Source organism: Mesoplodon bidens, assembly GCF_964165515.1.
Source record: "Mesoplodon bidens genome assembly, chromosome: 13".
NCBI classification, from domain to species: domain Eukaryota; kingdom Metazoa; phylum Chordata; class Mammalia; order Artiodactyla; family Ziphiidae; genus Mesoplodon; species Mesoplodon bidens.
Genome location: NC_138169.1, coordinates 28,840,861 through 28,853,568, shown reverse-complemented (window position 1 = coordinate 28,853,568; position 12,708 = coordinate 28,840,861). Strand labels below are relative to the sequence as shown.

The window sequence follows — 12,708 nt, the reverse complement described above, 5'->3', positions numbered from 1 at the left end:
CTAGGGCTCCCCTGGTGGCGCAGTGGTTGAGAGTCCGCCTGCCGATGCAGGGGACAGGGGTTCGTGCCCCAGTCCGGAAAGATCCCACATGCCGCGGAGCGGCTGGGCCCGTAAGCCATGGCCGCTGAGCCTGCGCGTCTGGAGCCTGTGCTCCACAACGGGAGAGGCCACAACAGTGAGAGGCCCGCGTACAGACAAAAAAAAAAAAAAAAAAAACACTCTAAACGTCAGCAGGAGATGAAACTACAACTGACCTGAGTAAAGTAATTCAGCAAAAAACAAGAGCTCAGAAAGCTTCAGGACATTTTAATAGAGGCAACTGGAATCATGTGGCCAGATGAGACAGAACAGTGAGGGAGGCGAAGGGGCATGGGTGTGGCCCCGGAGTCTGCTCTGGCTCCATTGGCCCCCATGGCCAAAGAAGCCCCTATGACCTGCACAGAGCAGGGCGGGCCCCGGAGGTGCGGGCCCAGGACCCAAAACCCAGCACTGGTCTCCTGGGCCTCTTTCTCATCCGTTAAGAGGAAACGGCCAGATTACACTTGTCCTTCTCCACTATTTCTACTGACTGACCCTCATTTATACCCTAAACGTGTCAAGTATAGAACTCCTCAAAAAGTCTTATTTTATCTTAAAAATTTACAGAAACTTAAAAATTCTACTTTGCTATTGTATCTGTATTTTAATATATCAACCACTCCTTCCCCCAATGCCCGTTCTGAGTATAATGGATGGTCCTGGAGGATGTGCCCGGCTTCCTCACTGACTTAAGGGCTCTCCCTGAAGCCCTGGCACAGCTCCAACACCAGAGCTGTCCACGTGACGTGGTGGCTACAGGTGGGGCCTGCCGTGACGAGGCTCCAGCCCGCTCAGCGCCCAGGCCTCAGCCATCGGCGTGGCCAGGGACCCTGACAAGTTCACCATATCCCACCCCCACCTCGCACAGTGCCCTACCCAGGACCCGATTCAGGAAGGTTGTGAAATCCAGAAACCTGGAAAGGCACTGGAATAACCCTCAGACCTGATCCCCGTCTCCTGTTTTGCAGGCATCACTCGTGTGGAGCGGTTTTATGGCGTGTGCAAACTCATGCACCCGCCGCCACAAGCTCCTCTGTGCCCCCTTCAGAGTCTCTCTTCCCCAACCCCGTCCTGACCCAGTGATCTACCCTCCCCCGTAACGGCGGCACCATTCCCAGAACGCTGTATAAATGGAATCATGCAGGAGGTAACCTTGAGACTGGACTCTGCTCAGTGGGAGTCCTCTGGGGCCCACCCAAGCTGCTGCAGGGCACGGGGAGCTTCCCACGGCAGGAACAAAAGAACCACGGTGTGTTGACCACTTACCCACTGATGGACACTTGGGTCGTTTCCAATTTGGACCTCTTACAAACAAAGCTGCTCTGAACACCCACTTTCACATTTCTGTGTGGACATAAGGTTGCAATTCTCGGAGATAAATGTCCAGTAGTATGGCGGCTGCGTCATATAAGGAAATCAAGAAGCTACTACACCACGTTCCAGAGCGGCCGCACCGTCCACCGTCCTTGGTCCTCCCAGCCGCGTAGGAGATCCAGCTTCTCCACGTCCTTGGAATCCGCGGCCCTGTCATTTCAGCTCCTCTAGTACGTGTCTCACAATCACTCACCACCATGGTTTTAATTTGCTTTTCCCTAATGGTTAGTGATGTTTTTCGTGTGCTTATGTGCCATCTACTTTCATCATCTTCTGCCCATTTCTGAACTGGACTGTTTGGGATTTTTACTGCTATATTTTCAAAGTTCTGTATCTACTCTAGATATGAGTTCTTTGTGGTTTATAAATATTTTCTCCCACTCTGTCCTCGTCTCTCTATCCTACTTCCATCCTACTAACGGGGTCTTTCACAAAGCAAAAGTCTTAAATTTTGGTTTAGTCCAAATTGTTGATTTTTTTTCTTTTATGGATTGTGCTTTTGATATCACGTTAAGAACTCTTCACCAAAAACCAAAAACGGAGATAGAACCAAAGGTCAAAATCCTAACAGTTAACGAGAAAACTTTTAAGTAAAAGAGCTGTCTACACAATGGATTTTGAGAATAAGTGCATTTAGTCTTTATTTTTATTTTTTAATGATCTTTTAAAATTTAATTAATTAATTAATTAGTTTATTTATTTATGGCTGCGTTGGGTCTTCATTGCTAAGCGAGGACCTTCTCTAGTTGCGGTAAGCCGGGGCTATTCTTCCTTGCAGTGCATGGGCTTCTCATTGCAGTGGCTTCTCTTGTTGTAGAGCACGGGCTCTAGGCACGCAGGCTCCAGGAGTTGTGGCACGTGGGCTCCAATAGTTGTGGCACGCGGGCTCAGTAGTTGTGGCGCACGAACTTAGCTGCTCTGTGGCATGTGGGATCTTCCCGAACCAGGGCTCGAACCCATGTCCCCTGCACTGGCAGGCACCAGGGAAGTCCCAGTCTTTATTTTTAAACTTTAGATGTGATGAGGAAGAATGTTAGCAAATATTTACAGAACAGTTAACATAACATTTAAGTTATATCTATACTTATTCTGATTACTATTATACAATAGTTTTTATCTAAGTGTGCTTAGCAAGAAAGATGACAAGCACATTCTTGTCATGTATAAAAATCTGTTTTCATAAATTGAAAGTCTATTGTCTCATAATTCTGAGACTATCAAAATGTTTATTAATTACCTGATTTGTCTGTGAATTTTCTGGATTATCTATGAAGAAAAAAACCATATAATTCGTAACTGTAGTGGTTTTGAAACATGCCCACAGTTCTTTGTGACAACTCTCTCCTCTTGAATCTGGATGACGTGGTACCTCGCCCTAATGAACAGAATGTGGTGCAGGTGATGTGTGACTTCAAAGGAGAGGTGACACAGGCAGTGCAGCTCCCGGCTAGACTCCAAGGATGCTCACTCCTGCAACTCAGGGGCTACTGATGAGGAAGTCCAGGTCACGTGGAGATGCCATGTGCAGGTGTTGCAGCTGACGGTTTACCACTGGGTGAGGTTCCAGGCGACCCAGCCCAGCCACCACCTGAGCTATGCTGCCAGGGAGATGGTGAGCAAGACCCGCCTGCATCCAGTCAACCTCCCGATTCCAGACGTGGCGAGTGACTGTTAGGGTCTGAGCGGGTTAGTTAGACAGCAGCAGTTCCCAATCCTTTTGCCTTCGTTTCTTATTCTTCTCTTACTGCAGTGTCTGAGACCCAAAGTACAATGTCAAGTGGAAGTGGTACTTGTGGGCACCCTTGTCTTCTCCTCAAGTTTTAAGAATGTAACACATTATCATTAAGAGTAATATAACTGTAGGTGTCCTCTCATGTTAGTTACAGAAGTTTCCTTCTGTTTCTAGTTTGATACGTTGTTTTTAATCAGGAGCAAGAACTGACTTTAAATAATCTTTTTGCATCTATTGAGATATCCATATGGCTTTTTCTCCTTTGCCTTGTTACTAAGGTTAATTACATTTATAAGACTGTCTAATTCTAAGCCATCCTTACATTGCTAAAATAAACTTAATACAGACACTGCTGTATTCAGTTTTCTAACCTTTCTTTAGGATTTTTACATCTACATTCATGAGGTAGACACGCCTGTAACTTTTATTCCTCTCACTAAACTTTTCTGATTTGGACATCCAAATTATCTAATAGCATCACAAAAGGAATTGAGGAGTATTCTCTTTTTCTGTTCTCAGGGAGAGTTTTTATTATTATTAAGACATGCCTGTTGGGACTTCCCTGATGGTGCAGTGGTTAAGAATCTGCCTGCCAGTGCTGGGGACACGGGTTCGAGCCCTAGTCCAGGAAGATCCCACATGCTGCGGAGCAACTAAGCCCGTGCACCACAACTACTGAAGCCTGCGCGCCTAAGAGCCTGTGCTCTGCAACAAGAGAAGCCACTGCAATGAGAAGCCCGTGCACCACAATGAAGAGCAGCCCCCGCTTGCCGCAATGCAACTTAGAGAAAGCCCCGCGCAGCAACGAAGACCCAATGCAGTCAAAATTAATAAAATAAATAAATAGATTTATGAAAAAGACACACCTGTTAAAGCATCTAGTCCCAGTGTTTTCTTAGTGGAAATGTTTTTTTAATTTATTTAATTTATTTAGCTGTCACAGGTCGACTTAGACTCTACTTCTCCTTTAATCTGTGTTGGTAAATTCTATTTTTCCAGGAGTCTGTTCCATTTCTTCTAACTGATCACATTTATTGCCATAATTGTTTGCAGTACTCTAGCTTTTTAATTCCTTTTACATCTGTATTGATGTTCCCCTTTTTTCTCCTAATACTGTTTATACGCACCTGTCTCTGTCTTTCTGGGGTTTCTGTTTCGTTTTTAAATATTTACTGTATGTATGTATGTATGTATGTATGTGTTTATTTATTTATTTATTTAGCTGCGCTGGGTCTTAGTTGTGGCATGCATGATCTTTGTTGCAGAATGTGGGATTTTTTAGTTGAGGCATGCGGAATCTTTTTAGTTGAGGCATGCGGGATCTAGTTCTCTGACCAGGGATTGAACCCGGGCCCCCTGCATTGGGAGCATGGAGTCTTAGTCACTGGACCACCAGGGAAGTCCCTGTCTCTCTGGTTTCTATGTTTGTTTTATTTTTCTTGTTCAATCTTGCCAGTTTATTAGTCTTATCAAGGAACTAATAATTTGGTTTTGTTTGGTCCTTTGATTTCTATTCTTCTTTTATTTTTGTATTATTTCCTTTCTGCTTTTGGGGGGGGTTATTCTGTTACTTTTACTCTAAATTAGATTAGACACTTAGCACTTTAATTTTCAGCCTTTTGTTTTAATACAAACATTTAAGACAGTGTATTTTTTTTGCAGTACTCTTTTTGCTGCTTTATGAAAGTTCTGATAAGTAGAATTTTACCTATTTGTTCACTTTTAAGTTTCCATTATGATTTCTTCTTAACCCATGAATCATTTAGAAATCTTTAAATCTCCAAATTTATAGGAATTTTTATCTTTTTATTAATAATCTATAATTTAATTGCATTACAGTCAAAGAACATGGCCTGTAAGACAGTAATTCTTAAACTGTTTTAAGAGTTACTTTCACAGCCTAGTCAATTACAAATATTCCATGTAAGTCCTAGAAGAATGTGAATTCTCTAATTGTTGGAGAATAGGTTCTATATATAACGTTTTATATATTTATCTTATTAAATAAAGCTTAACTGTGTGGTCCAAATCTTCTACTTCTTTACTAATATTTTGCCTTAAGAAGTCTGTGAACGGGCTTCCCTGGTGGCGCCGTGGTTAAGAAACCACCTGCCAACGTAGGGGACTCAGTTTCGAGCCCTGGTCCAGGAAGATCCCACATGCTGCGGAGAAACTAAGCCCGTGCACCCCAACTACTGAACCTGCCTTCTAGAGCCCGCGAGCCACAACTACTGAGCCCACGCACCACAACTACTGAAGCCCGCGCGCCTAGAGCCTGTGCTCCGCAACAAGAGAAGCCACCACAATGAGAAGCCTGCGCACTGCAACGAAGAGTAGCCCCTGCTCGCCGCATCTAGAGAAAGCCCACGCACAGCAACAAAGACACAACACAGCCAAAAATAAAAATAAATTAAATAAATGAAAAAAAGTCTGTGAATATAGAATTGTCAATTTCTTTCTGTAATTCTATTCATTTTTGCCTTAAATACCTTGAGACTATTTTATTAGGTGAATACAGATGTCACAGCTGATACTGCCATGTGCATTCAGAGTAGCTCTGCCATTTGCTGAGATCTTTTTTTAGGAGGTGGGGAGCACAGAAAGCCTGGATGTCTTCCTTACTTCCTCCCCACCTAGCAATTTATTTAAAAAGTGTGTTTATTGAGAATCTTCTTGTTTTGCAGCAGTAAGAAACTATGGACTATCTAACCTGCCACATTACTGAAATCAGAAGTCCACGTGTTACTTTAAACACTGATGGATGAACCTTGAGGACATTATGCTATGTGAAGTAAGCCAATCACAAAAGAAACACTATATGATTCCATTTCTATGAGGCACCCGAAGTGATCAGACTCTGAGAAAGAGGAAGTAGAATGGTGACTGCCAGGAGCTGGGGGAGGGGGTAGGGTTTCAGTCACACAAGATGACAAGAGCTGTCATACAACAATTGTGCATACAGCCAACAACACCGTGATGGACACCTAAAAACTGTTAAAAGGGTAAATTTATGGTATGTTTTTACCACAAAAAACAAAACAAAACAAAAAACTACTCTTTCACCTCCTTTTAGATCAAATAGTAAACTGGGATCTCTACGTGCAAAGCAAATATAGTAACGAATATTTCAAAATCTGGCAGCTGTCTCTAACAGTACAAATACAATTCTCAAAGTGATGACTACAACCTTTCTTTTCTCAACCAACCACCTTCTGGCCAATCTCTTCTACAATTACCTCATGGTTAAGTGAGACAAATAAGGCATCTTTTCAGTCATGGCAATTATACAAAGACTGTAGACTTCTTAAAATTCTTTCTATTTCAAAATAACCCTCTTTGGGACCTGCCTGGCTATCCAGAGGGTAAGACTCCGAGCTCCCAATGCAGGGGGCCCGGGTTCAATCCCTGGTCAGGGAACTAGATCCTGCATGCATGCCACAGCTAAGAAGCCCCCACACCACAACGAAGATCCCGTGAACGGCAACTAAGACCCGGCACAGCCAAAATAAATAAATAAATAAATATTAGAGGGAAAAAAAACAACCCACAAAATACCCCTCTTTGAATATGTACCTCATATTCATACCTCCAAATGTAGTTTCAAGCTGGGCATATAAGAATCATGTAAGGAGTCTGTTTAAAAATACATTTCCAGACTTGATGAATCAAAATCTAGAAAGATCTGTGATTCTGAATTAAAAACAAACAAAAAACAATTCCTTTTGATTGCTTGCAAACATGTCATTGTCTGCTTTGCGCTCAGTATTATCTATGTTTATTTCCTGTATGGATGTTTAGAAATTCTTTTTTTTTTTTTTTTTTTTTTGCGGTACGCGGGCCTCTCACTGTTGTGGCCTCTCCCGTTGTGGAGCACAGGCTCCGGACACGCAGGCCCAGCGGCCATGGCTCACGGGCCCAGCCGCTCCGCGGCATGTGGGATCTTCCCGGACCGGGGCACGAACCCGTGTCCCCTGCATCGGCAGGCGGACTCAACCACTGCGCCACCAGGGAAGCCCTAGAAATTCTTTATATGAAAAATAATTACTGGTTTAAAATAGACTATTTTAATAAAGTAAAAAAAAAAAAATTATCTTAAAAGCCGCCCCTAACTCCTTAAGCAGAGCTGAGTGCCTCTTCTCGGCTCCACCAGCACTGCGCCATCTCCTGACACACAAAGCACAGCAGGTACGTACACACACACCCTCCCCGCCCCCCACTGCATGTATGTTGTTGGCAGGCAGGGCGTGTGGACTCATGGTCCTCTCAGGCACAGCACAATGGCGGACATGCAGCTGGTTTTCAATACACGTTTTCTGAACCAAGCCAACAACTGTACGGGACTCTATGGAAATGATGTAACGACTCTCAATCAAGAAAGGTATACCAGCATCACCTCAGGAACTTTGAAAAAATACCTATTCCCAGGTCCACCTGGATTTAGTGGGAGTCATCAGCTCCATGACCTCCTCTCCTGTGTGAGGATAACACCCCTGGGAAGTGGTTGTTTAGATGGTATTTGGGGGAAGAGGACTTTGAGTGAAGTCGGTCAAAGAGAGAGGAAGCCTATTCCAAATGGGAATGACATTTGAAAACTGTTAAAAAACAGGGCATGTTGGTGCCAAGTGAGTCACCAAAACAAACAATTTGTAGGAAAATGGCTACAAAAGGCCTTGTATGGTAATGCTAAAGCACTTTAACTTTTCATAAAACTAAGGAGCACTACTGAAGACAGGAGTGGAGGACAGACTTGCATCACACAGAGATTGCTCTGGATACCGTGTGGGGGTTGGACTGAGGTGGGAAAAGAATAGAGACTAGTTAAGAGGCTGCTGTAATAACCCAGGCCTGAACCAGCCAGTATGAACAGAGAACAGATTTGAAATATACTGTGGAATTGGAAATGGAATTATAATTATTTAGTCACCAACCAGATGTGGGAGCTGAATGAGGGAAGAAAGGTCTGAGTTTCTAGCTGCAGCAAGTGTGCGGCTAGTGGTAGCCCTTATGAACATGGGGATAAAGCAGAAAGAACAGATTAGGGCTGGGACTGAGGGACTGTGGGGAAGGAATTCTGAGCCTGAGGTGGCTACAGCCACCTGTAGCCACCTTGATGGCTACATCAAGACAGAGAAGTGCGTAAGTGGGTCTGTAGCCGAGAATAGAGACGTAGGCTGCAGATGAGATCTGGGGTCAGAAGCAGAGAGATGGCAACTGAACTCACAGAAAATGAGGCCATTCACACAAGTGGAAGAGGGGGAGACAGAGGCAGAGACAGAGCCCTGAAGACAAAGACAACTGAGGAAGAGAAGTTCCGAAAAGGTGTGATCAGCCAGAGAAGGAACAGCAAAATCAAGAAAAATATGGACTTAGGGAAGGAAGGCACGGTTGACAACGTCGAAAGTCACAGAGGGATAAGAAAAGACACCGATGGAAAGTCCCTCATTGCATTAGAAAACTAGAAAGCGCACAGTACTTTAGAATAAAAGTTTCAGTGGGGAGGCTGGGGTAGAACCATGGCTGAAGAATGCATGGGTGATGAGAGTGGAGAGACAGACAGGGTGGTGCACGCTTCTAGGATCCTGTGTGTGTGTGTGTGTGTGCACATGCCTGTGTCTGTGTAGGTAACAAAGCGATAGCTGGAGTGCAATATGGGGGTTGAGGTTGGAAAAGACTGGAGCACATCTGAATAATAAGGGAAGAGAGTTACTAGAAAGAGGTTGAAGCTATGAAGAAGAGAGGTGATGGTGGAGCGTGAGGCCCATGAGGAGGCACCTGGCATCGAACACAAATGCAGCACACTAGCAGCCCTATAGAGGATGCCTACACTCACCCACTGAAACCAAACATGGGAATCCTCTGAGCAGTAAGGCAGCCTAATTCAATATCTGGAGGTGGGATCAATCAGAACAAAAATAAAATCACTTGATGAACACATTTTTTTTTTTTTTTTTTTGCGGTATGCGGGCCTCTCACTGCTGTGGCCTCTCCCGTTGCGGAGCACAGGCTCCGGATGCGCAGGCTTGGCGGCCATGGCTCACAGGCCCAGCCGCTGCGCGGCATGTGGGATCTTCCCGCACCGGGGCACGAACCCATGTCACCTGCATCGGCAGGCGGACTCTCAACCACTGCGCCACCAGGGAAGCCCGATGAACACATTTTTAAAGCCCTGGTGTTACAACTGTTCACAAAACCCTGTGTGTGTGTATGTGTGTGTGCATGTGTGCACACGCACCCGTGTGTGCACATACATGCACATGCACGGCAGAATCTAAGTCCAACCACAGCGAACTGTTACATAAAGATTGACCTGCCCAAAGCCACTGTGGAAGCCACTAAAAGACTGTGTTCAGGACAGGAAACGTCTACAACATGCGGCCACACGGGAGAAAAGCTGCAGGTCAGTGCATGCAGGATTCCAGCTGAATTTAAAAGAATGTACATACACATTTACACAGACAAATACCAAAAGAATATAAACCCAATAGTATTTGCTTGTTTTTAAATGATGAGAGTTTTTCCTTTACACATTTCTATGTTTTAAAACTTTTAAAACTTTTTAAGTAGTAGTGAATACACACTACTTTTGTAATTTGGGGGAAAAAACATATTACACCAATAAATATTTTAAGTAATACTTATAAAAGCTATGGAATAATATGAAAAGTAGATATATGTGACTACACATACACATATATGATTACAATTATGTTGAAAAGAGAAAAGTCATGTGTAAGAAAAAAGGTTGGTAAGAAACACATCAATTAATGGTGGCTGTGTTGGAGGAGGAAATAATTATGGGCAATTTTCCTTCCTTCTACTATTTTATGCCTTGAAAATTTTCTTTAAAGAACATATATTACGTTAGTATAAAAAGAAAATCACCATACTTACCAACCCCGACCCCAACCTTTTCCACCATGTCCTGCCTCCTATGACACACAAACCCACACCCCCCACAAGTACTTACATGGGCTTACATCTCTGTATCTGTTTCGATTTCTGTTTTCTGGAAACTTGGCCACTCTATGAGGATAGTCATGGGACTCACTGCGAATTTCCTTAAAATAACAAAAATATATTTTAACATTTCTCTTAAATTTTATATAGCAAAACAGATACTTTCCCAGCCAGTATAAAATAACTTTCGGGCTTCCCTGGTGGCGTAGTGGTTGAGAGTCCGCCTGCCGATGCAAGGGACACAGGTTCATGCCCTGGTCCGGGAGGATCCCGCATGCCATGGAGCAGCTGGGCCCGTGAGCCGTGGCCGCTGAGCCTGCGCGTCCGGAGCCTGTGCTCCACAGCGGGAGAGGCCACAGCAGTGAGAGGCCCGCATACCGCAAAATAAAAATAAATAAATAAATAAATAGATAGATAAATAAATAAATAAATAAATAAAACTTTCACTGAGCACTTAGTATAGATCAAGTACTATGCAAAGCACATCATCGACGTGATCTCATTCAATTCTCATAACACCAGTGGAAAAGATTATCTTCCCCATTTTGTATGTCAGGGGTGACAGGCTTTCAGGGGTTAAATGATCTACCAAAGGTCCCAGAGCTAGTGAGCGTGAGACCCCAGGACTGAACCAAGGTCCTTCAAGCAGAAGGCTCTGCTCTCATACACATTCACTGCCCTGCCATGTTCAACACCTACAGCAACGTTAACAGTTCATGTGACAACTGATGCAAAGGAGGAATCTAAGGTTACCACATCATACTCAAATTTCCAACTAAACTCTTTGAATATTATCTACCTATATTTCAGAGCTTCTATCTTAAAATTTTAATCTATTTCTTTATCTTCATGCTATATAACTGTTACTTTATTCTGAGCCCAGGTGTTCTCAAATTTTATTTCTAGAGCTACAAATGCTCATTTTAGGACCCTTATGGTTCTTGGTATTCCACTACAGAAGAAATTCTATGCCAGTATGCCTTCACTAGGCACTCAGCTACTTGGTATATCCATCATGACCAGCTTTTTCTCCCAAATGGAACATTATTCTAAGAATTCAGGTAAAACAGAAATATACCAAAAAAAAACCCAAAGAGTATGCATTAACAGCAAAAATTAATCTGGGCTTTTGCTCACACTACCATGTCTGGAGAAACAGTATTTTAAAAGTTAGGCATCAAGACTTCCCTGGTGGCGCAGTGGTTAAGAATCCATCTGCCAATGCAGGGGACACAGGTTCAAGCCCTGGTCCAGGAAGATCCCACATGCCGCGGAGCAATGAAACCTGTGTGCCACAACTACTGAGCCTGCGCTCTAGAGCCCACGAGCCACAATTACTGAGCCCACGTGCTACAACTACTGAAGCCTGTGTGCCTAGAGCCCATGCTCTGCAACAAGAGAAGCCACCGCAATGAGAAGTCTGTGCACCACAATGAAGAGTAGCCCCTGCTCACTGCAACTAGAGAAAGCCCGCACACGGCAACGAAGAGCCAACTCAGCCAAAAATAAAATAAAAAATAAATAAATAAATAAATAAATAAATAAATAAACAAATAAATAAATCCATTAAAAAAAAAAGTTAGGCACCAGGTAATTTTATAAATTAAGCATAAATAAGTTATTCAGGTAATTTTCCTACTGTCCTGCCTGCCACCACCCAACAGCCCTAGGACAGGTAACTTTCTAGCTCATATTTTTACCCAATGGGCCTTCCAATACCCAAGAGTAGGGAACAGAGACTACCTCTTGGCACAAGAAATCACAGCCTCTTTGTGCAAAGAGCATGGGGGTTCAACATATGTTAGTGCAGTCCTTTTGGAAAATGCAATCTGCCACACACACAGGAACAGAAACACACACATACACGTTACAGTTGTTGCTACTGACTTTTTTTTTTTTTTTTTTTTTGCAGTACACAGGCCTCACTGTTGTGGCTTCTCCTGCTGCAGAGCACAGGCTCTGGACACGCAGGCCCAGCGGCCATGGTTCACAGGCCCAGCCGCTCCGCAGCATATGGGATCCTCCTGGACCAGGGCACGAACCCGCGTCCCCTGCATCGGCAGGCGGACTCTCAACCACTGCGCCACCAGGGAAGCCCGCTACTGACTTTTTAATGCTACTCTCACACCCAGCAATCTTGCTAAGCTCTCTAACATTTGGTAGCTGGTTCTGAATCTCTCAATAGCAGGAAACAGTGATAATTCTGTCTCCCTTATACTTTATATTTCTCATTCATACCTCTTATTTATTTTTCTTATCTAATTGCATTGGCTAAGACCGCTTATTCAATGTCAAATAGAAATATTTTTTCCCTAATTTTGAAAGAACTGCTTCTAAGGTTTAACCACTAAATGTAATATTTGCTTTAGGTTTCTGGTGGATACCTTTTTCAGGTTAAGAAGGTTCCCCTCGGGAGGTGGAGGAGGAGGTGGCTTGGGGAGATTGAGCAGCGAGCTGGAGTACGGAGCGTGAGTGAGGGAGCAGAACCGCCTGCCCGCCCGCCGCTGCCTCCCCTCTGTAAGCAGGAGCCCGGGCTGGGGCCCGGCACACAGCCCCAGCCCCTCCCT

General features: G+C 44.0%; 1 protein-coding gene across 2 annotated transcripts in view; it reads right to left on the bottom strand.

Annotated features, from left to right (window-relative positions):
• PTPN2 (protein tyrosine phosphatase non-receptor type 2) overlaps positions 1-12,708 on the bottom strand; it is an 83,636-nt gene that overhangs the window by 42,495 nt on the left and 28,433 nt on the right. For both annotated transcript variants that reach the window (XM_081253236.1, XM_081253235.1), the window contains exon 2: positions 10,152-10,242. In XM_081253236.1, coding sequence (XP_081109362.1) covers positions 10,152-10,242 — 91 coding nt within the window. The remainder of the gene's footprint in view (positions 1-10,151; positions 10,243-12,708) is intronic.